A 23,548-nucleotide genomic window follows, 5' to 3' on the forward strand; every position below is an offset into this window, starting at 1 on the left:
CATAGATCACTGTGGGTCAGGTTTCCCTGGCTGCCATTCTATCCTTGCTGCCCAAGAGAATAATTACACCCACCTTGCTTCTGACAGTTAGGTGCTGCCACGTGGCTTCTATTCCAGGATCGTACCATTGCTATTAGGGAGCCCAGCTCTGTTGCAGAATTTCTTACTGTCAGCCCCTTCTTGTAGAGGACAGGCACGACAGAGCGCCTGCATGCTTCTGCTGCTCATCCTCACCACTGCGCTGCTTACTGCCTTGGTAAATGGAATATCCTCAGGGCCAAACCAAGGAATATAATTAGATGTTGAATTTTCCACTTCATTTAACACAGGTCATTGCTTTTCCCAAGCTCCTAAGAGCCATCCCAGCAACTGATTAGAACTGGATGTCAAGATCCTTGCCAGGGTATTAAATCCAATGTCATGGTAGAGTGCCTCTGTGTCAACAAACTCTCCCTTAGTCTGCTTTATATGCTGCTCCCCTGGATTCAGCATTCTTGGGATCTACTTCCTTGCACATGATCCCAGTTCTTGTTGCTACATGTTACTGAGATGCTACTGCTCATTTGTAGCTCATCCCTCTGCTGCCTTAGCAGACCTGACACTCCCCAGATATGCTGAGATTTTACCCTAGATATTGGTCACTATGAGTTATTGATCTAGTTGCCGGGACAGGAGTTGGTGGCAGAGCCTAAGAAGTGCAAGCATTGTCTTGTAAGCCACCTGTCTATCTGAAATATCTACATATTCTTCAAACAAAGTAGTACCCACCTTCTAATAAGAATAAATGGGACATTTCTGCAGCTTCAGAGGATTTAGGCATAGTGGAGGTTCAAAGCTGTGAGCTGATCTACCCAGAATCCTTAACGCAACACTCAGGGTCCCATTCCTTCTATCTAAAGGCCCTGACTTGGGCATAGAAAACTTTTAGGGGTGAGAATGAAATCTTTTCTAAAATTCTGCTACTCTTAAGATTAGGTTGTGAGCCAATGAGGTCTTCTTTAAGTGCGACCTAGTAGGATCTTTAGCATTTACACTTTGCTTTGAATTGATGAGAGGTTCTTTAGCCTATTTTTTTTCACTTCAAAGCATTGATGGTGTTCAGCAACAGCTATACAGCTCACAATCCTTATAATGATAATGCCAGAAATATTGCACAAGCCAGCGCATTCTCGTCCAGATCCCATCCCAGGCAGCCACAGTTACAAAGCCTTAATGATTTTACTGCATCAGCATGCCAGCAACATCAATACTCTACCTACCATTAGTAATGAGGTCCTCATTGGCAGCCAGCCAGCACGTGATCCAACTCCTGAATGCCATCCTTAGAGTCTGCTTCGCAGCCCGTTCCTAATACCAGTGTGTCATGGGAGGGGTTTTCTAGAGGCAGAATTTGAGACAGGGATTCAGTTGTAGGTGACTTATTGTAGTGTACTTCAGGAAAACCCTAAAAGAGATAGAAAGAAGCAGGATGAGGAAGGGGAAAGGACATGCTATGATGTGATCCCAGGTTAAGTCTGACTTTTGCCTGAACAGTGGGGGTGCACCCTCTGAAATATAAATCATGCTGAGAGTTTTCCCAGCTTGAGGCAGGGGGCCAGGCTTTTAGATTCCTGTATTAATAATTTATTAGCACCCCCACCACTACCATGTGCACCTGGCATGTGTCTTTTGTACTTGAAGCAATGACTAGACATCTGGGTAATTTTTTTTTTCATAAGTGGTCTCAGACCTTTCCTGTTGTTTCCTTTCTTCTAGGATTTTCTGGTTAATTCTATTGGAGAATAGTACTAAAACCAAAAATCTGTAGCTCCTTATGAATTTCCATTTGTCAAACTATGGTATTTGAGCAACAAAATGACAATAGTAGTAACAGCAGTTATTTAAAGAATTGATGAAAAAGGTGAGTCTGTGAAAGGTCATGTATGGGTAAGAATATGCAAATGAAAAAAATAATATAAAGTATACAAAAAGATAATCATAAACACAAAAATGTTGATTACACTACATCTTTAATGTTAATTCTAGATGCACATGAGAGTTGGTGGTGGGCAAAAATGCTGATAAAAAGAGGTGGAAAAGATAGTACTTTTTAAAAAGTTATGAGTTCATAGTGATCTTCCTAATTTATCATATGTGCCTGTACCCAACTTTTCTTATCAACTATGTTTATTTTGACAAGTGAGATTTTCTATTACATTGACACAGATTCTTCAATTTTATGCTCATTGCTACGAAGAAGCTCAGAGTCTGGAATTTCAGATATTCAAACATGAACTTACAACTCAGTACTAAAATCATTCCTTCCTCTTCATTTGGCACTGTTATTGGGGGTCACTTCTCTTGTGGTTCCATAAAAATAGCAACTAATATATGCAAGGGACTCTTTTAACACTTCATATTATTGCTTTCACTCTTCACAGTAACCTTATGAAGTAAGAAGTATTGTTATTCCCATTTTTCAAACTAGAAAACTAAGGCTTAGAGAGGTTAAGTGGAAAGGTTGCCCAGATAGTAAACAAATGAGTCACATGGCTATTGCTGTTCATTGTAAAAAATTAAATCCCAAGATAGCTGATTTTCAAAAAATAAAAAAAAAATGAAGAATGATTTTTCTTTCTGTGATCATCCGGTTTACTTGCAACAACAACCTTCTATTTACCCATCCGTGGTCAAGAAAAGAAGTAAAAGCAACTACTATGGCTCAGAGCATTTAGTGTTTAAAAGAAAGAAAAGAGGAGCTCTGTTTGCAGTAGAAAAGTTGGTACTATGGTTGGGGGTGTTGGAAATAAATACACCTGAACACTGGCTCAGTGCAATGAATTCCTAAACAGATGGCAAGTTACTTTTTAAAAAGCCTTTATACAAGAAAATAAGCAAGAAGTTACGTTGGACTGAAATACAATCTACAAGGACAAATGTGGCTTTCTTAAGGATACTATTCAAGAAACTTTCTGTAGCTGCATTCAAATGGTAGCTCCTGGGAAGAAAAAAAAAATGGAATCTCTCAGCTGTTATTTCAGTTAGTAGGATGTATACATTCCTCCTGGGATAAAGTTCCAAGTTACCTAACTCCAGACATTATCAGCCAGGAGAGAAGGAGGGAAATTAAACATAGTACTCCCAGAGAAATAATTTTAACCCTCTCCTGAAGGGAAAAATTTACCTTGAAATGTGCCAGATGCTATATAATGCTCCAACTTGCCATTACAAGAGGTTACTGGAGCAAGAAAAAATAGAATGGCAACATAGCAGGAGAACATAGAGAAAAGGAGTTAAGGCAGTGGAAAGAAAATCCTATGATTAAGAGAATAAAACCCAAAGATGTTTATAAATCTAATTTTATGAATCTAATTTTAAATAATTCATGGATCAAAGAAGAAATTGCCACATAAATTAGAAAATATTTCAACATATGACTTATCAATATTGTTGGATTTACTTAGTGCAGTACCTACAAAAAATTCATAGCCTTAAATGCATATATCAGAAAATAAGAAAAGCTAAACATCAATTTTCTAAGCTTCCAAGAAACTATAAAAAGAATATCAAGTCAAATCTAAAGAAAGCAGAAAGAAGGAAATAATAGAGTTAAGAGCAGAAATCAATAGAAAACAAATATACTATAGCAAAAAATCAACAAAACTAAAAGTTGATTCTTTGAAAAGATTAATAAAATTTATAAACCTTTAGTAGGACTAATCAAATAAAAAGGGAGAAATGGCAAAAATTACCAGTATAAGGCAGAAAGAGAGCACTTCACTACAGGTTCTACACTAATTAAAAAGATAATAAAAAGATATTATGAAAAAGATGAAAAAGTTTATTTCAATACACTTTAATTTATTAAATAATGAATACAAATTTGGATGAACTGGAGAGTTACCTTAGAGACATATGTTACCATATAGAAAGTGAAAAGACAACTCACAAGTGGGAAAAATTGTTGCAAATCATATATCTGATAAGGAACTTATATCTAGAATATAGAATGAACACCTAAAACTCAATAATAAAAAGATAAATGAACTATTTTTTTAATGGGCAAAAATTTGAATAGATATTTCTCCAAAGAAAATATACACAGGACCAGTAAGCACATAAAAAGATGCTCAACATCATAAGCCATCAAGGAAATGCAAATCAAAACCACACTGACATACCATTTTACACATACTAGGATGGTTATAAACAAAAAGATAGATAATGACAGATATTGGGAATGATGTGGAGAAACTGGAACCCTTGTGCACTGCTGGTGGGAATGTAAGATGGTGTGAACACTTTGGAAAACAGTTTGGCAGTTCTTCAAATGGTTAAACATAGCGTTACCATATGACACAGCAATTCCATTCCTAAGTATATACCCAAGAGAGTTGAAAACATATGTTCACACAAAAAATTGTCCATGAATGTTCATAGCAGCATCATTTATAATAGCCCCAAAGTGGAAACAACCCTAATATCCATTAGCTGATAAATGGATAAACAAATTGTGGTATAATCCATGCAGTGGAATATTATTCACCCTGAACTAAGACAATAGGTAAACATTTGCTTCTATTATATTGTATATACAAAGCCTAATAAGAAAATTGTTGTTTGTTTATCTTTTTAACATTAAGAATACACTTGAAACTTGGAAGAAAACAGGAAAGTTTTATCCTTCTTCATTAGTAAAACTTGTTCCTGTCCAAAATAACACCTTGACCCATCTACAATGCTGCTATTATATATTACTCCAACTCAGTCTGTTCAGTAAGCAGGGTAGATAGCAGCGTTGTATGGTTTAGAGAAAATATCTTCAACTTGTTTGTTTATTGATGTACTTAGTTACTTATCTATCTTTCTACCTATCTATCCGAATTCTTCACCTTCTTCCTCACATCAGTGGTCATCTTGAAAATGCAGATATTCCTAGAACTTTTTGGATCACCTCCTATAGAAAGACATCCCCACTGAATAAATACAAATTGGGCATGGGAAAGGGAGTGAGTGGTGAAACAGATATTTTGGAAGCATAGACATCAACATTAGGGCAGTTTTCTATGACATTGTTGGGGGCAGAAGGCTATAGCCATAACACGGCAGGGTAAAAAGGGCAGAAAGTGAAAGCCAACCAACTTGTAATATGTGCCTGGAGAACTGTGTTGAGAAGGATTCTGATCCTGTATCCTAGATTTAGAAGGAAAGTGTTTCCTGGCTTATTAAGGGAGAAGTGGCAGCATGTCTGCCAGTCAAGTCCTATCCCTTTAGTGGAGGTTTCCAGAGCTAGAGCTGCCCGGTTGGGGGTAGTAAGAAAACTTGAACAAAGAAACCACCAAGATAAGGCAAAGGTTGAGATGACATGACCCAGATTATGACAATATTATGAAGGAATCAGACCTAAAAAAGACAGTGGATAAACGAGTAGTAGCTTTGGAGTAAGGAACATTCAATTCAATGATGCAGATGCACAAGAGAAATACTATTCTACTCGTAGTTTGGGGTCTCTGTGCTTGAGGTCTCAGCTTCTGGCTCAGACACTTTGCTGTGTTATTCTGAAATAAATGTGGCAAAGTTTCAGAGCTGGAGTACAGGAAGACCTTCTGTAGTAATGATCAGGTCCTATCCATGCCTCACTTTACCTAGGTTGTGATCCAAATAGAACACCCAGTCTAGAAAAAGTATAAAACGTAGCAGCCTGGAGAGCTACCCAAAGAAGCCTTCAAAGACTTGATACTTAGAGAAAACACAGATGCTTTTAGAAGAAAAAGAGTGATTCCATAGAGTGTGTAGCTTCCAAAATTTGAGTAATCAAAACTGCATGAGGTCCTCAAGCTATAGAGCTGTTAATACTTGTAGAGGCTGTTGGATTTCCAGAATCCAAAAACATATCCATCACAAGTATGGGTACATTCTGAGAATTTTGGACCTTTTGGAGACTGGAGATATAGAAAATAATTGCCATAAAGTTGACAATCATTTAGCTCAGCTTTTTAGTTGGAAAGAATACAGTCCTCGTATGTAACTTTGTAAACAAGGCACTTTAGACACTGTTGTCATCCTCCTTAGTACTTGAAAGGAGTGAGAGAGGATGCATGATAGGTATATAATGAAGCTCTTGGTCTGAGGTATCCCTTTAAGTGAGCTTAAAGCTATTCTAAAGTGAACAAGATTGAAAAAAGCAACTTCAGTGCTTTGGGTAATGAGCTTCATTTCCAGGAAGTTGGCATGTGCAGGGAATCCCAGATAGGAGTGAGCTGGAAACTGTTGAGTGATGAGGTGTTAAAGGCACACCCAGATGTTAATTGCTGCATTTCTGTTTCAAGCTTTCCATGTGCTTTTCTATTTAATTTACCTATTTAATAAGTGTCAACCTATTTAATTTACTCTTCTTTTGACAATGCAATAGCTGATAGCACTTCTATTCTTGTTTATTATCTCTATATTTTCAATATTCTTATCATATGATGCTTTATATCAACTTATTGGACTAAATTTGTTGTCACATCAGAAATATATTGCTTTAAAATTAAAAAATAAGCTTTTCATGCAGAACATTTTAGTTACTCCACCCAAACGCTGGAATAAGATATTTAGTCACTTAATAAAGATTGAGCTCTGTTACATAATTTTATACTATATGAGTCTTGAAAAATACATTTCTAAATACCTTTGAACCATTTTCCCCTCTCCATCACTTCTCCAACTCAGCTCATTATCTAAACAACCTAAGGTAAATTCTTTCTGATTCTTATGAAAAACAGATGAACAAATATTTGAATCTGTATGATATAGGGCTTAATATTTGAGTACCTGACCTGCCCACAGCCCCTTTCTGGACTAGACCAGAAGCAGCCCTTAAGCATAGGTGGCCATGCTTAGGTTTGTAGCTCAATAACTACAGTTGATTAGATTTGAAGGTAGCAAACAACCTGGCACACAGGTGAGTGAGCCTACTATGAGAGCTTTGGCTAAGAGTGGTGCCCTCATGCCCAATAACTGGTCAACACCAACAGAGACTTCTCTTAGAGAGTGTGAATGAGACACCTGCTGTGAAAGGGCTATTTCATTGTTATTGGCGGAGCAGTAGCAATAAAGACAGTAACTGAATGGCTGAGTACTGGAATTGGGAGCAATGCAAGTCCACTGTTGCAGTATGATGAAGTAAGCAGATTGCTAAAGTTATGTTGTTTCCTTAATGATGCCCCAGTTCTCTGTGGCCTGGCTGCATGGTTACTGAGACTAATTCCTTTTCTTCCAATGACCTCCCCTCTATATATCCACAATAGATCATTGTTCATTGAAATAACATAAGAATGTTCCTTATAATCCTAAAAAGCCCAGAGCGGTGCTTCTCACATTTTAACATGTATACTCGTATGTATCTCTTGGGGAGCTTGTTAAAATGCAGATTCTGATTCAGTAGGTCTGGGGCATGCCCTGAGATTCTGTCTGTTATAAGTTTCCAGGTAATACTGATGCTGTGAATCCATTGCTACGGGCTGCGCTTTGGGTAACCAGGGCTTAGAGTACACTTGTTCTGTGGGCTACATGCTGAGTGATTGATTAATCACTGATAAGTTCCTACTAAGATATAGATCTATAAAGATCATTTCAAAATCTTTAACAATAGAATTTTAACACTGAGTAATCATCTAGTTCAATGTTGTATTCATCCATGCAGGCTGCTATAACAGAAATACCATATACTGGGGGGCATATAAACAGCAGAAATTTATTTCTCACAGTTCTGGAGGCTGGAAGTCCGAGAGCAGAGTGCCAGCATGGTCAAGTTCTTTGAGGGCCCTTTTCTGGGTTGCAAATGGCAACTTCTAATGGTATCCTTGCATGGTGGAGATCAGAGAGAGGAAGCAAGCTCCCTGGTGACTCCCCTAAGGGCACGAATCCCATGCATGAGGGCTCATCTCTCTTGACCTCATGTAATTCTAATTACCCCCAAAGCCCCACCTCCTAATACCATCACCTTGGGAAGTAGAGTTCTAACATATGAATTTTGGGAAGACACAAACATTCAGTCTGAACCAAACGTCTCAATCAATGCAACCATCTTTTCTACACTATCCATGATGTATATAGTCTCATTCAGCTTCTGCTTGGATGCTCATTAGCGATGAAGAATTCACCACCTTACAACACAGTCCATTGGATTGGGAAACAACTCTGGTTATGAGGCCTCACAAAGTCAGGGCCTAATTACAGCAAAGCCTAATGAAAATGTGTAAAAACTATGAATCATAGAGCATTTAAAAATAATTGTATCTACCACCTATTGATTGTCATAACAACTTACAATACGGGTTTCTCTACTTTATATAAATATAATTTTAATTTTTATTTTTATTTGGGTAACAGTGTGTTTTTCCACGACCCATCAGCTCCAAGTCAAGTCATTGTCCTTCAATCTAGCTGTGGAGGGTGCAGCTCAGCTCCAAGTCCAGTTGCCATTTTCAATCTAGTTGCGAGGGGGGCGGGGCACAGCTCACTGGCCCAGGTAGGAATCGAACCAGCATCCTTGTTGTTCAGAGCACACACTGTAACCAACTGAACCACCTAGCCACCCTGAGCATCTCTCCACTTTACAAATAAAGATTGAGGCTCAGGGTAGTTATTTACCCAAGGTTGCACAGCTATTAGGTGTCAAAACCAAGAATCAAGCGCAGATCTTTCTGTGTCTAAAGTGGGCATTCTATGCACAATACCATATTGTCTTTCAAAGTATAATTTTGTTTATTTCAAATATTTTAAATGTCTGGATTACCAATATCATATCTTAGCTAGGACCCCTACACACAGTTTCTCTCCACCTATTCATTTTATTCACTGCTGTTAAGTGAATTTTCCTTTAAAATTTTTTAAAATTATGGTACTGCTGCTAGGTTCAGGAGCCTTCAGTGTCTTCTGATTATCATTCACACCTTGTTACTCACTGCTGCCTACCATAAACCTCTGTTCCAGACACCCCAGTCTCTTCCCTTCACTCCATAGCCAAATGATTCTTCTGTTTCCCAGTGCCTGCCAAATGTTACAGGTTCTTTAAAGCCCGGATCAAATACTTCCTTCACTGTGAAGTTTTTCCTTATTTCTCAAGATTTCCAGTTTTCCCTTCTTGATCTCCTATAACATTTATTACATGTTTTAGTCATTACCTCATCACACATTCTGTCAGATCATAGTCTCGACTTTTGCATTTTTTCAGTCTCATTTCCTCCAACATCATTTTAAACATTTTATGAACTCCCAACATACAGTTTATATGTAATGAATTTCCCTATCCAGCCCAGTTTTCACCTCTAAAGTAGCAGGTATATCATTTTTATTTATGTTATTTCAATTATAAAAAGTTGGCTGAACATATAATGTCAGAATAGAATTTTTTCTTAAACTTTGTACTTTTAGCATTTCTAAGGATTAAATTTTGATTGTGAAACACATAATAGAAAATAAAATAATTATACTGGTTATAAAAATACTACTCTAAAATTTTTTTGTCGTAGAAAGAGTCACAGGGTTAGTGTCATAAAACCTGGCTTCTAATCCCAAATCTACTGTGAATGAACCATGTAACCTTGAGTGAATTTTAAAAATCTCTTTCAAAATTGACTTCCTTATTACTGTAAAATAAGAGACCTATGCCAGACTAAGTACAGTTCTAAAAGTCTATGATTCTGTAGTACAATTTAATCTGAACTTCAAAAATGCTTTATCTTGAGTAGATTGGGATTCTATTCATAACTAATGTTAAGGATACCTTAGAGTGACACTTACATTTTCCATGTTGTATTTGCTTCATACACACATTGAACTGAATTTCCATTAGCTCCCTTCCCCTCCTCCATTAGTCTTGTCTCTATCCCATCACTAGCTCCATATTATTGAATCAATGTGAATATTTATTCAAGTCATATTCAAAGCGATGAACTTTATGGGATAAAGATCCAGAACACACAACGTCCTTTATAATCTTTTTTTTCACAGCGTTTCCAGAGACAAATGCTGTGTTTTATATATTCTCATTACCCTGAAACATTACTTCAAAACAGATGTGGTTGCTACATAGAATTATATAAATTTATATAAAAATATTCAAATATCTGTAGAATTGCATTATGGAAGACTAGTTTTGAATTTGTAAGTTCTATTTATGGTAGAATTAGTCAAAAGCATTGTTATCACAGAGCACTTCCTTATTTAAGAGAGGCATGTGAGAGATGATCTGTACCATCCATGACTTGACTTACAGCCGATTCTTTTAGTCATTTAATAGGTAAACAAGTATTATCTGAAAGACATCGGAAAATTAGTATTATCAAGGCAGGATTCAAGGAGACCTTTGTCATTTGGGGGATGACAGATCAAAGTATGGTGCAACTTTGCAATTTGCAATTATTAATCTAATAATTAATTCCTGTAAACTTTGGCACAGAGAGTAGTTTGAATAATTACAGCTAATGTTCTGCTTTTACTCAGGAAAGGCTACGTGTTTAACACACTCTTGTCTGACCTCATCTGACATTAATTACACAATGTTTGAAGGTAAGGAACAGCTGCTGAAAAATACATAACAAAGAATAAGGGGTGTGAATGTGTCTTGTTTGCTGCCAGTTGTCAATCTGATGGAAAGAAAAACATTCAGAAATCACCCCTCCCTCCCAAAATAGATTGTATAAACATATTTAGGGACAGCAGTGAAATGGAAAATACATTTTTCTTAACTATTCATTTTATGTATTCAGCATAACTCATAGGAAGTTGACTTTTCTATAGCCTATTACTGTATAGCACTGGACAAGTCTGTTTCTTAACACTTAAAAAAATTTTTTTTTCTGGTAATAATTGTAAAGCAAGTAATTTCAATAAATAGATAGGTTTTACTTAGGCGTCTACATTTATCATGACATAGCAAAGAGATTACCCATATTTTAATAACCACAGCCTTTTCTATAGCTGAAGAGAAAGTGAGAACTTTCTCTGTATGAATTTGTGTTACAAAGTTCTTTGATAACTGAAACTGAAAAACACATTTAAAGTGTTTCTGCTAAACTTATAACCAAGAAGAGATAAATTAAGTTGGTTCCATAATCCTTCTCCCATTGCCCTGACTGGACTGGCCTTGTTTTCTTTTTATCCACTTATAACTTCTTTATACATTTTAATGTATATTTGATTTATTATGTTGTTTGCATCTGCTTGTTTTAATTAAGTTAATGTATATGCTGCTGTTTTTAGTTCTGGCTATTACCCTTTAGGCAGCCATGTTGAAAAATTAATAGTCACTTCCCAAAGATTCCACAAAAAATGTTTAGCTTTGGATATTTTTAAGTAAAAAAGCCCCATGAGAATAACAATTATTACTCAATTTCTGAAATTGCTATAAAACTATTGAGGGGAAATGTAAAATCATATCAGTACTCTAATAGAGAGCCCTTTTGAAAATTATAACCTACAGCTTTCTGAGTTGTGAATAACAGCTTCTTTTAAGGTTACATTAATTTAAAAGGAATCCAATAATCATTATAAGAAATTTTTGACCGTGATTAAAATTGTCATTTTAAATTCTTTAAAATAAAATCCAACAAAAGTAGAAAAAATATAACAAAAAGAGATGATGTGGTAACAATGTGACATATATAAAGAAACCAGCATGAGCCAGTTCAGTTGGCCTTTCTCAGCCTCAGAGTTTTGGATATGGACTGATTCAAAAATAATTTGCAACCATCCTTTGGCACCAAATTCCTCAAACATATTGTTGTAGTAATTTCCTTCCACTCATTCCCTTGTAACACGGCTTCTAATTCTTCTTGACTATAATTATCTTTCCTGAGGCCAGCAGGAACCTCTTTTTTGCCAAATCCAGAGGCCTTTTCTCAGTCTGCCTACGGCTCAGTCTTTCCGTTGTATTTTAGATGGGTAGCCTCGTATTTGTTTCATTTTATTTTTAGCATCAATTCTAAATATTACAAAAGTAATATACATTCTTTGTGGTCAATTAGAACACAGAGACTTAAAAAATCATTTGTGTTAACCAAGGCTAACATTGCAGTGGAATCTTTCCTGGCTTTTAAACACATTTATATACTTGACACATTTGTATTCTGAGTTTGCTCAGTTGGGGTCAGAGATAGGAGTCATTCTCACATTAATACTCAGACGTTGCTGACTCTTGCTCTCCCTGCTTACAGAGAACATTACTCACTTCTACGTTGTCCTTCAGATATTTCTAGTGGTCCCTAGAGGTGTCTCTCTGGTACTTACAAACAAGTCTTACCTTAAATGTACTGCTGCTGCTTTTGGGGGTATCCACCTGCCTCCCCCCAGGCATCGTGGGCTCTGCTGAACAACATTGGCTCTTTAGAGCCCTTGAATTGTCAAAGCAGGGCTGATCTCCAAAAGTAAAGAGATGGGGAAAAGACAGATCAGGAAAATGACAAATCAAAAGAATGCTAAGTTAGTTATATTTAGATTAGATAAAACTGACCAACCCAAAAGCATTTTTGGAGATACATTATTACATAATAAGGAAGGTTCATTTCACCAGGGTTTAAACCTTATTTGCTTTCAACACATTTCAATTCCAGGATGTCCTTTTTTTTTCACATTTTAAAATATCAAGTCAGAAGACATCTTATAATCCCAGTCAGTTAAGTCGCAGAACAATGTGATTATCATTGCTTGAACATTCACATCAAAACTTGCAAAATAGGCATCAGAGGCAGGGAAGAAAATTACAGAGAAAATAGTAGAGCACTTTTTAAAAATGCTGCACAACCAACACGATGATACAGAAGAAAATACTGTACGGAGAAGGATGGACATGTATGACTCTTAATTGAAAAGTGATTCAAACAATCAAACTGAATATGAGGAACTATTTAGGAATAAACCAATCTATTTTCCCCAGCTTTATTAAGGAATAATTTACAAACAATAAAATTAACCTACTTTAAGTGTATGGTTTAATGAGTTTTGGCATTTACATACAGTCATGTATCCACCATCACAGTCAAGATATAAAACTTTTCCAACAACCAAAAGTTCCTCTTGGTCCTTTCCAGTCAACACCTTGCTTCCTCCTCTAAATGCTTGCTTCCAGGCAACCATTGATCTGCTTTAAGTCACTTATGGTTTGCTTTCTCCAGAATTTAATAGTATGAAATCATGCAGTCGGCTAGTACATGCAGACCCAGGGAAAAGCCCCGAGACTGAAAATCTACCTCTGTAAGCACAGGGAGGGAAAGACCAAAGAAAGGCTGGCCACTCCAGTCTGGTAATTAATAGAGTTTCTTAAGGGAAAGTTACATAAGAGGCATGTCTTGGGTGGCTGCAAGATGAAATGGATTCCCAAGCCACTTGGTAGGTGCCAAAGAATTATATAGGGTAAAGCAGGGGAAATGTCACTGTACTAGTAAGGGAATGCTAGCAGGTCTGGGAAATTACATGCTGACCAGGTCAGAACAATGACCCGTTCCAGGAGCCAGCATACAGTAGGAGGCAAGGGAAGGGTGCTGATTTATGTCACAATGAACATAAATTATGACAGTTGCAGAAAGCAACTTCCATTCTTGACCAGGTCCAGCTTGAGCAGTCACATCAAGAAACAGTCTCTCCACAATAGTACATAATCTTTCGTATTTGACATATGTTTTCATTTGTGTGAGGTAACCACCTAGATTGCTGTGTTGTCTGGTAGGTATATGTCTATAAGACACTGCCAAGTTGTCTTTTATATTGTGTGAAATATGGATGAAGGTTAACATTTTTTAGTTGGATTTATAAGTGTTCCAGAAATATTGTTGAAAACCCGATCATTTGGCTCCATTGAATACCTTTGCATTTTACACCTTTATTAAAATGGGTGGGGTCTACCTCTGGACTCTCCTCTGTTCCATTGATCCATGTGTCTACACTTTTTGTCAATACTACACTGTCTTAATTACTATCTTAAAATCAGGGATTGTGAGTCCTCTAACATTGCTGTTTTTTCTCAAAATTGTTTTGGCTAGTCAAGTTCCTTTATCATTTCATACAAATTCTAAAATCTGCTTGTCAATTTCTACAAAAATCCTGCTGGGATAGTGATTGCAGAGAATTGACATCTTCACAATATTGAGTCTCCTAATTCATGAACATGGAACATCTTTCCATTTATTTGATCTTCTTTGATATCTTTCATCAGTGTTTTGCAGTTTTTAGCTTACAGACTTTGCACATATTTTGGTAGATTATACCTAAGCATTTCATGTTCTTTTTGTGCTATTGTAAGTAGGGCTGCATTTTAAAATTTAAATTCCAATTGTTCATTGCTAGTATATGGAACTACAATTAGGTTTTGTATATTGACCTTGTATCTTAAAACTTTGCTAAACTCACTAAATAGTTCCATGTTTTGTTTGTTTGTTTGTTTGTTTTGTTGTTGTTGTTAGATTCTTTGGAATTTTCCAAATACATAATCATGTCATCTGTGAATAGAGACAATTTTATTTCCTCCTTTCCAAGATCAATTGATTGATTAATTTACCTTATTGCATAGGATGGAAACTTTAGTTATTCAGTATGATTATTAATAGGAGTGATGAGAGTGGAAATCCCTGTCTTGTTCCTATTAGGGGAAAGCATTTGATTTTTATTATTAAGAATGATCTTAGATATGTGTTTTATTGAGATGTTCTTTATCAGGTTGAAGAAGTTCCCTTCTATTGCCAGTTTTATAAGAATCTAAAGTTTTAGTCTTCTTTTTTTTAAAAAAAAAACTCCACAAATTAGGCATTTTATTATTAGGAATTTTAGAGAAATTGTTTATTTAGACCTACATACATGTTTGCCATTGTATTCGCTTAGTATTCTTCTGGCATCTCCAAGTGTTCTTCTGGTATTATTTTCTTTCTTTCCAAAGTAATCTTTTAGATGTTTCTTTAGTATAAGTATGTGGGTGGTAAATCTCTTAAGTTGCATTGATATGAAGATATCTTTATTTTATCTTCACTCTTACAATATGGTATTAGTAAGTGAGTGCACAATTCTAGACTGAAATTATTTTCTTTGGTCACTTTGAAGATACAATAAAATCCCCTCATTATAAGATTAGTGAAGATGAAAATTTTCAATTGTGTAAAACAGAAGAGTGGGTTTGTTGTGAAAATTGAAGAAATGAGTCATCTGAGTCTGTCTAGCTGATTGGCTAGAAGTTCCAGTGGTCTGACTTTATAATTAAAATCTTTGCTCATCCTGGTTGTAGTTTGGCACCATTTGGTGGTGGCTGTCTGCTTCATAATTAATGTCAGTGGTGCTGATTCTGGATCCTGTCTCGCTAGCTAGAACTTTCAGGACAGTGGCAGCATTTATAGTAATCTCCTATTTAGCTCTAGCCCATTTAGTCAGTCTAATCAAAGGAGATTAGGCTGGAAAAATACTGGCAACAAAGGACTGACCCTCTGCCTTCCTATTTCCTGATACAGGGTGCTTACTTTTTCTTACCCAGCCTTTCGCTTTTCTCCATGTCCTCTTCCCCCATCCACTCAGAAGTTAAAAGTTTATCCCACCCAGTTTGAAAATGGGGGCTAGACAGAAGGCAACCAATCATTGATTAATTGGTGATTAATCACCAAACATACTTGATCCAAATTCTCATTATAATGGCACTTAGTATCCTGGGATTTCAACTCATTATTTTACTGTCTTGTGATTTCCACTGTTGCTATTGAAACATCTGTTTTCAGTCTAATTGCTTCTTTGTAGGTTGTCTGTCTTTTTTCTCTCTGGCTGCTTTAAAGATCTCTTTTTCTTTGGTGTTTTGAATTTTATGACAGGTCTAAGAATGGCTTTTAAAATTTATCCTCCTTGTGATACTCTGTGCTTCTTAAATCTGCGCATTCATGTCTTTCCTAAATTCTGGCAAATTTTAAGCAATTAACTTTGGTAATATTGCTTGATTTCTTAAAATCTGTCCTTCTTTAAATCTGAGTATTTATGTCAGATCTTCTCAGTCTAGCTTCTATTGGGTTGTTGGAAAAGTCATGATGTACTTTTTCTGTTTTTCATTGCAAAAATGCGTCATGATTTTTCTGACAACCCATTACAATTGTTTGACATTTACTGTATTTCCCCATGTATAAGACGCTCCCATGTATAAGACACACCTTAATTTTGGGGCCCAAAATTTGAAAAAAAAAAGTATTACATAGAGTTATTGAATTCAAGTTTTATTCATCATAAAATTCATACAACTCCTTGTCACTGTCGAAACTCCCAACCATTAGCTTGTCCTCATCTGTGTCTGATGATGAATCACTGTCTTCATATATTGCCTCGTCCTCAGTGGGAAATGCAAGTAAAAAAAATCTACAACCACTGTATAAGACGCACTCAGTTTTTAGACCCCAAATTTTTCAAAAAAGGGTGTGTCTTATATATGGGGAAATACCATATTTCATATTTTCCATGTCCTTATCATTCTCTGATCATTCTGGATAACTGTTTTAGATATTTTATAAGTTATCTGTGTCTAATCTGCCATTCAACCCATCCACTGAGTGTTTCCATTTCAACAAATATATGTTTAATGTCTAAAAGCTTCATTTGTTCATTTGTCACATATGCTTCATCACTCCTGATAGTCTCTTGTTGCTTGCTCGTCATTATGATTCTATCCCTTATTTCCTTAAATGTTTTTGTTTTTTTAAAGATTTTTATTGGGGAATTGGGGGAAGGGGAACAGACATGTTGCTGTCCTTTTTGTTATTCAGTCTAGTTGTGGAGGACGTTGCTTCACTGGCCCAAATTGGCACCATCATTGCGCTCTTCCCAGGCGAGGCAGATCAGTCGCCGGCTTCTGGACGGCCGCTCACGCTGGCTGCTGGCCGCTCACGCTGGCTGCTGGCTACATACGGTAGCCCATGGCAACCCACTGCCACAGGGGCTGCAGCTTACGCAGTCGCCAACAACTCATGGCAGCCCAGCTCCAGGTTGAGCTGTTGTTCAGCATCTTAGCTGTAGAGGGCAGTGTCACTGGCCCTCATATGTGGGATACGAACTGGGGCCCTCTGGCATCCCAAGCCAGTTCTTAACCATCACGCCACTTGGCCAGCCCTAAATGTTTTCTATATAGATATTCTGTATTTCACAGCTGATAATATTTTAATATCTGACTTTCTTGAAGGTTCTAAATAGTTATTAATTCTTCTGATTTCTCACTCATGGTGGCTTGCTTCCTTTATACCTGGTGATTTTTGATGGTGACCTCACATTTTCGTGATCTTAATTCTAGGAATCTAGTGGGCTTAATTAGATATATTTTTCTCAGGAAAAAATTTGTGTTTCATTCTGCTAGGAGCCTTGGGTACTACTAATAGGAGCTACATTAGCCATTTTCAGTGGACTTATTAGCATAGAGCAAGGATCTGAGGTTCCACTCCTCCATATGAGAGTTGACCTATTATTCCTTATTTCTGAGCACAGTTTTTATGGGCATTTTCTCAGCCTAGTCCTTTTATTCTTAACTGCCTATTTGAAGAATCAGTTTTGTTTATTTGAGGGGGCAGAGATAGTACAGGGCTCAGCCAGGAGCTTGCCTTGGATATGCAAACTAACCAATCCAGTCATATCTTTTCTATCTGTCTTGTACACCCAGGACACAATATTCCTTGGCCTTAATCCCCCAGGGCTAGTCACCAGGGACCTAGGGACAGCTCTTAAGCCCCAAGACCTGCCAAATAATTCAAAGTAGCCAATCTTAAACTGTTCTCCTTGCTTATCCTGCAGAAAGACCAATAAAGGTTTCCCCCTCACTCCTGTTTTCTGTGTCCTGACCACACAGAGGCTTTTCCATGTAGTCCTGTGTGTCATGCAGTGCCTCCTGTTTCTAGGACCTTTGTGTATAATAAGCTTTGTTTTCCTGAGCCTTTCCTATGTCTCCTTGGGTGGTCAGACCTAACCGACCGTCACATAAAAGAACACAGAACACGTAATTTTGTGTCTTCTCTCTTTTTTTCTATGGTTAGCATGGCTAGAAGTTTATTGATTTCATTGATCTTTTCAAAGAACCAAATTTTGGTTTCTATGATTTTCTCTATTTTCCTCTTTTGAATTCCACTGATTGCTGTTTTAATTTTTATTATTTCTCTTCTTTTGCTCTCTTTAAGCTTAAATTGCTCTTCTTTTTCTCATTGCCTAAGGTGCAACCTTAGATTGTTGATTTTAGATTTTTCTTCTTTTCTAATATACTCATGTGCACTTAGCACTAAGCACTCTAAGCATTGCTTTCATTGCATCCCTCAAGGTTTAATAAGTTGTATTTTCATTTAGTTCAAAATGTTTTTAAATTTCTCTTGAGACTTTTTCTTTGACCAATGTATTATTTAGAAGTGTGTGTTTAATATCCAAAAATTTGGGGATTTTCTAGCTATTTTTTCTGTTATTGATTTCTAGTTTAATTTTACTGTGGCCTGAGAACATGATTTGTATGATTTCTGTTATAGGTTGAATTGTGTCCCCAAAAAGACATGTTGAAGACCTAAACTACCACCACCCCAACCTGTGAATATGACCTTATTAGGAAATAGGGTCTTTGCAGATATAATCAAAGTAGGATAGTTAGAATGAGGCCAATAGGGTAGGTCCACAGAGTAAGTGCCTGGCAATAAGCTTTTTAAAATTAATATATGCGCCTGACATTAAGCTTTTGATTCCTGGGACATCCATTTCAAAGATGTCCATCTTGAATAAGCATACTGCCAGCTGGGATGATACAATTGCTAGCTAAAAAGCTAGATAAGAAGCCAGTCCTCCCTCACCCATGAGGCTCCCCTTTTAGAAATCCTGGATAACCTAGATAACTGACTGCTGAGTGACCCTGTGTTTGCACCCTAATTCCTACTCTTTATGTTTCAAAATTCACCAATGAAAAGTCAACCTGCAAAACCCTAGTCATCCCACCCTCAACCCCAATAAAGGCAGAACCCCAGGCTGGAGCTCTCTGTCTCTCTGTCCCCGACTCTCTCTCTCTCTCTGCATGGCCCTCAGGTTTGCCTTGTATCCTCCAGACTTGTGAGTAATAAACCTTGTCTTCTCAAAGTTTTATGATGATTGTTGCTGAGGTGCTTCTTGCAACCATAAGAGCCACAAGGTCTAGTCCAGCCACAACACTGGCTATGATTGGGGAAATGTCTGTGTGTTCGGGATGTTTGTGGGGGCTCACCACAAGTAGTAAGGGTCCAGATGAGTGCTCCTAGGCATTTCTAGCCCATAGCATGCTGTCACTATCAATAAACTGAGACTGACATGAAACAGAGTCCTAAGCTAATAGACTGGAGTCTTTAAGAGAAGAGAAAATGTGAAGGCAGAGAGACACATAGGGAGAACACTGTGTGATTACAGAGGCAGAGATTGGAATGATGCAACTGCAAGTCAAGAAATGCCAAGAAGTGACAGCCGCCCCCAGAAACTAGGAATTGGCAAGGACGGATTTCCCCTACGGGTCTCAAAGGGAGCATGGCCCTGCCAACACCTTGATCTTGAACTCATAGCCTCCAAAATTGTAAGAAAATAAATTTATTTTCTGTTAAGCCACCCAGTTTGTGGTATTTTGTAACAGTAGCCTGAGGAAACTAACATAATTTCTATTCTTTTAAATCTATTAATGTGTATTTTATGGTCCAGAATATGGTCTATCTTGGTGAATGTTCCATGTGACCTTGAGAAAAATGTGTATTCTGCTGTCGTTGGATGGAATATTTGCTAAATGTCAATTAGATCAAGTTGATTGATAATGCTGTTCAGTGCAATTATATCCTTACTGATTTTCTGCCTGCATGAACTATCAATTACTGAAAAAGGGGAGTTGAAGTCTTCAAATGTATTATTGGATTTATCTATATTTTTTTGCAGTCCTATTACATTTTGCCTGATGCATTTTGACAATTGATTTTTAGGTGCATACACATTAAAGATTGTTATGTCTCTTTGGAGAATTGACCTCTTTATCATTATGCAGTACTCTTTGTCACTGATAGCTTTTCTTGTTCTGAAGTTAGTTTTATTTGAAATTAATGTATCTACTCCAGCTTTCTTTTGATTAGTGTTAGTATGGTGTGCTTTTCTCCATCTCTTGACCTTTTCATTTTAATAATTTACTTATTTTTAATGTTTCAACAACTTGATTGATGTGTTTCATATACTTACAATTCACCCACATAAGCCAGAAAACAAAAACAAAAAACATTGTGATCACTTTGCCAAACCCTCATCATCTGCCAGGGCTAGGCAACCACTAATCTACTTTTTGTTTCTGTAGATTTGCCTATTCTGGACATTTCATATATTATATGGCCATACTCATATTTGAATAGAATCATATAGTATGTGTGTTTTTTTGTGAATTACTTCTTTAATATAGCATGTTTTCAAGGTTCAGTAATATTGTAGTATGCATCAGTGCTTCCTTTTTGGTGCTGAGTAGTATTCCATTGTATAAATATACCACTTTTTATTTACCCATTACAATTTATGATTATTTGGATTATTTTCACAATTTGGCTATTCTGAACAATGCTGCTATAAACATTTGTGTATAACTTTTTGTGAGTATACATTTTCATTTTTCTTAACTATATTCCTAGGAGTGGGTTGTTGGATCATGTTGTAACTCTAGTGTAACCTTTGAGGAACTGCCAGACTGTTTTCCACAATGGCTGCACAATTTTATATTCCTCCACAGCATATGAAGGTTTGAATTTCTCCACATCCTTGTTATTGTCTGTTGTTGGTGTTTTTTTGTTTAAGATTTTTATTGGGAAATTGGGGGCGGGGAACCAGCCAAGTTGTTGTTCTTTAATCTTTGTTGTGGAGGGTGCAGATTGCCATCTGGCTTCCCGGTAGCTCGTGGCCTCTAAGCTCAAGGTGCTGTGTTCAATCTTAATTGCAGATGGGCATAGCCACCATCCCATGCGGGAGTCAAACCAGCAGCCTTGTTGTTAAGAGCACATGCTGTATCCTCTGAGCCATCGGGGCAGCAGCTCAGCTCCAGGTGCTGAGTTCAGTCTTAGTTGCTAGTGGGCGTAGCCCTACACTGAACAGGCAATCTTGTTGTTACACCAGCTGAGCCATACTGCCACCTATTGGCAGCTCAGCGACAGCTCAGCTCAGGCTCAGCGTCACCTGCCCATGTGGAAATCGAACTGGCAGCCCTGTTGCTCAGAGCTCATGCTCTTAAGCCAACTCTTAAGCAACTGAGCCACTCAGCTGGCCCTTGTCTGTCTTTTTAATTACTGTGTTGTCATCCTAATGAAGTGTTATCTCACTATGATTTTAACTTGGATTTCCCTTAAGACTGATGATGTTGAGCACCTTTCCATGTGTTTTTGGCTATTTGTATATCTTCTTTGGAGAAATGCCTATTCAGGATCCTTGTCCATTTTTTACTTGCGTTACTTGTCTTTTTACTTTTGAGTTTTAATAACTCTTTACATATTCTAGACACAAGTATCTTATTGAATGTAAGATTTGCAATTTTTTCCTTCCTCTCTGTGGTTTCTTTTCACTTTATTTCTGGTCTCTGTTGAAAAAAGACATTTAAATAATTTTGATGATATTGAGTCTATTGACTTTTCATGTGTTGCTTGTGTTTTGGGTGTCATATCTAAGAAATCATTACCTAATTTAAAGTGGTGAAAATTATCATCTATGTTTTCTTTGAGGAGCTTTATAGTTTTAGCTCTTAAGTTTAGGTCTTTGATCTATTTTGAGTTAACTTTTGTACATGGTGTGAGATAAGGGTTCAACTTCATTCTTTTACATGTGGCCATCCACTTATATCAGTACTATTTGTTGAAAAGACTATTCTTTCCCCCATTGAATGGTTTGACACCCCCGCTGAAGATTAACTGACCTTAAATTTGAAGGTTTATTCTGGATTCTCAAGTTTATTCTCCCCAAACTGGATTTTTTGACTGTTTACTATATTCTAGGCACAATTCATTTACTGCTCATAGTAACTCTGTGAGATGGGCCTCATTCTTACTCCAATTTTATAGATGAAGTAGTGGACATACAGACATTTGTCCAAGACTGACTATACAGCTAGCAAGAAAGTGGCACAACCTGGACATAAACATAGGCCTACTGACTTGAGAGTCTGAACGCTTACGCATGCTATAAAAAGATGGGAACAATCAGAACTTAGAATTCCACTGAAGAGTTGTTCATTTTAAACAAAACAGTCGGAAGTCAGCTTGGCCACTAACTTTGGAAAAGAACAACAGAGTAGGGGCTTTACTAAATTGCTTCCTATTGAGTATTAGACATGGATCTGCTTTTCTTGGTTGAAATCCCTCCACGCCAACTTAAGAATTTATAATTTAACGCTCTACCTTGGTTTCTTGTGCTCCTGGGACAGCGCAAACCCGCGTCAGCATTTACTGCTGAGGGGCAGAGGAGGTGGCGGCCACGCCCACACCCGTGCCTGCAGCCTTTAGGCTCCGCCCCAGCCTCGCGCAGCGGAGCGAATAAAGTGGATGCCTGGGGCGTGAGGGTGCACCGGATGAGGTAGCTCTCGCGGGAAGTTGAGTAGTTACCTTGGCAACGGCGTCGTGGTCTCCAAAGATGGCAGGGCGAAGTCCTGGCCTCAGGGTCAGTTCAGTCTGAATCCTGGGTGGCGAGTGGGTTCCTGGAGGGCCAGAGGATGCCGAACCTCTTTTAACTCCGGGTCTGAAAGTCTTGATCTCTTTTACAGAAACAGACCGCGTCAGGAACTCCGCTCCCGCCACGCATTCAGCAATCTACTACACCTCGACGGGACCTCCTCGCCAAGGAGGAAGAATATAAGTAAGAAGTTTGGCGTTTCAGTTTTTCCTTCTTTCTTTCACTTAATGACGCTGCTTACAAGTACTTTTCCTGGTGATTGGCTGGCTGGACCTTTGCTACTGCTCACTGGCCAGTGTGCTCGTCCGTTATCCGCTCGCTTGCCCTTCTTCATCTTTTTCTCTTTGACTTAAGCTCGTCTGCGTCCTAGAAGGTGTTTGAAGTGGATGGAAATGTAATCCAAGCAAACATGTTCGTCAGTCAGAAGATGCTGCTAGAAGTGGTTTGGATAGCAGGAGTTGCCTCCAATAGTTCCGTTTCTAGTTTAAGAAATTCCACTTAATTTCCAGTTCCTAGAATTAACGTATGTACATTTTTTTAGGCTTTGTCGCTACAATAAATTGAAAGCGTGTTTCTCAGGGCATTTGTAATTACTGTTCTCGTCCACATTTGGTGGAGGTGGGGGAAGGATTTCCTTTCCTTACCGGTTCTCAGTGTAATTACAACTATCCTGACAAAACGTGCTTTTTATTCTTGGACCATTTCTCGCTTCATGCCTCAGTTTTTACACAGATGCCAAAGAGTAATCTTTTAATTTGATCATGCGACTTCCTTGCCTAAGACTTCGCAGTAGTTTCTTTTTGCATTTCCAAAGGCCAGTTAGATTTGGCTCCTGCCTCTTGTTTGATCTTGTGCTGTCTCCTTGTTGTCCACCGCTGTCCAGCCTAACTGGCCTTTTAGTTCCTCAGGCTTTTCC

The 23,548-nt window shown here is 37.5% G+C and overlaps 1 protein-coding gene across 6 annotated transcripts in view; it reads left to right on the forward strand.

The window, feature by feature from the left end:
- TEX9 (testis expressed 9) overlaps window positions 1-23,548 on the forward strand; it is a 132,429-nt gene that overhangs the window by 70,235 nt on the left and 38,646 nt on the right. For 5 of the 6 annotated variants that reach the window (XM_019665433.1, XM_019665442.1, XM_019665424.1 and 2 more), the window contains 2 exons: window positions 22,388-22,620; window positions 22,724-22,815. In XM_019665433.1, coding sequence (XP_019520978.1) covers window positions 22,594-22,620; window positions 22,724-22,815 — 119 coding nt within the window. In that variant the 5' untranslated portion in view covers window positions 22,388-22,593. Of the gene's footprint in view, window positions 1-20,612; window positions 20,720-22,387; window positions 22,621-22,723; window positions 22,816-23,548 lie in introns of those variants that run through there. The other variant, XM_019665449.1, reaches the window with a different exon arrangement.

Source organism: Hipposideros armiger, unplaced genomic scaffold, assembly GCF_001890085.2.
Source record: "Hipposideros armiger isolate ML-2016 unplaced genomic scaffold, ASM189008v1 scaffold_12, whole genome shotgun sequence".
Taxonomy (NCBI): domain Eukaryota; kingdom Metazoa; phylum Chordata; class Mammalia; order Chiroptera; family Hipposideridae; genus Hipposideros; species Hipposideros armiger.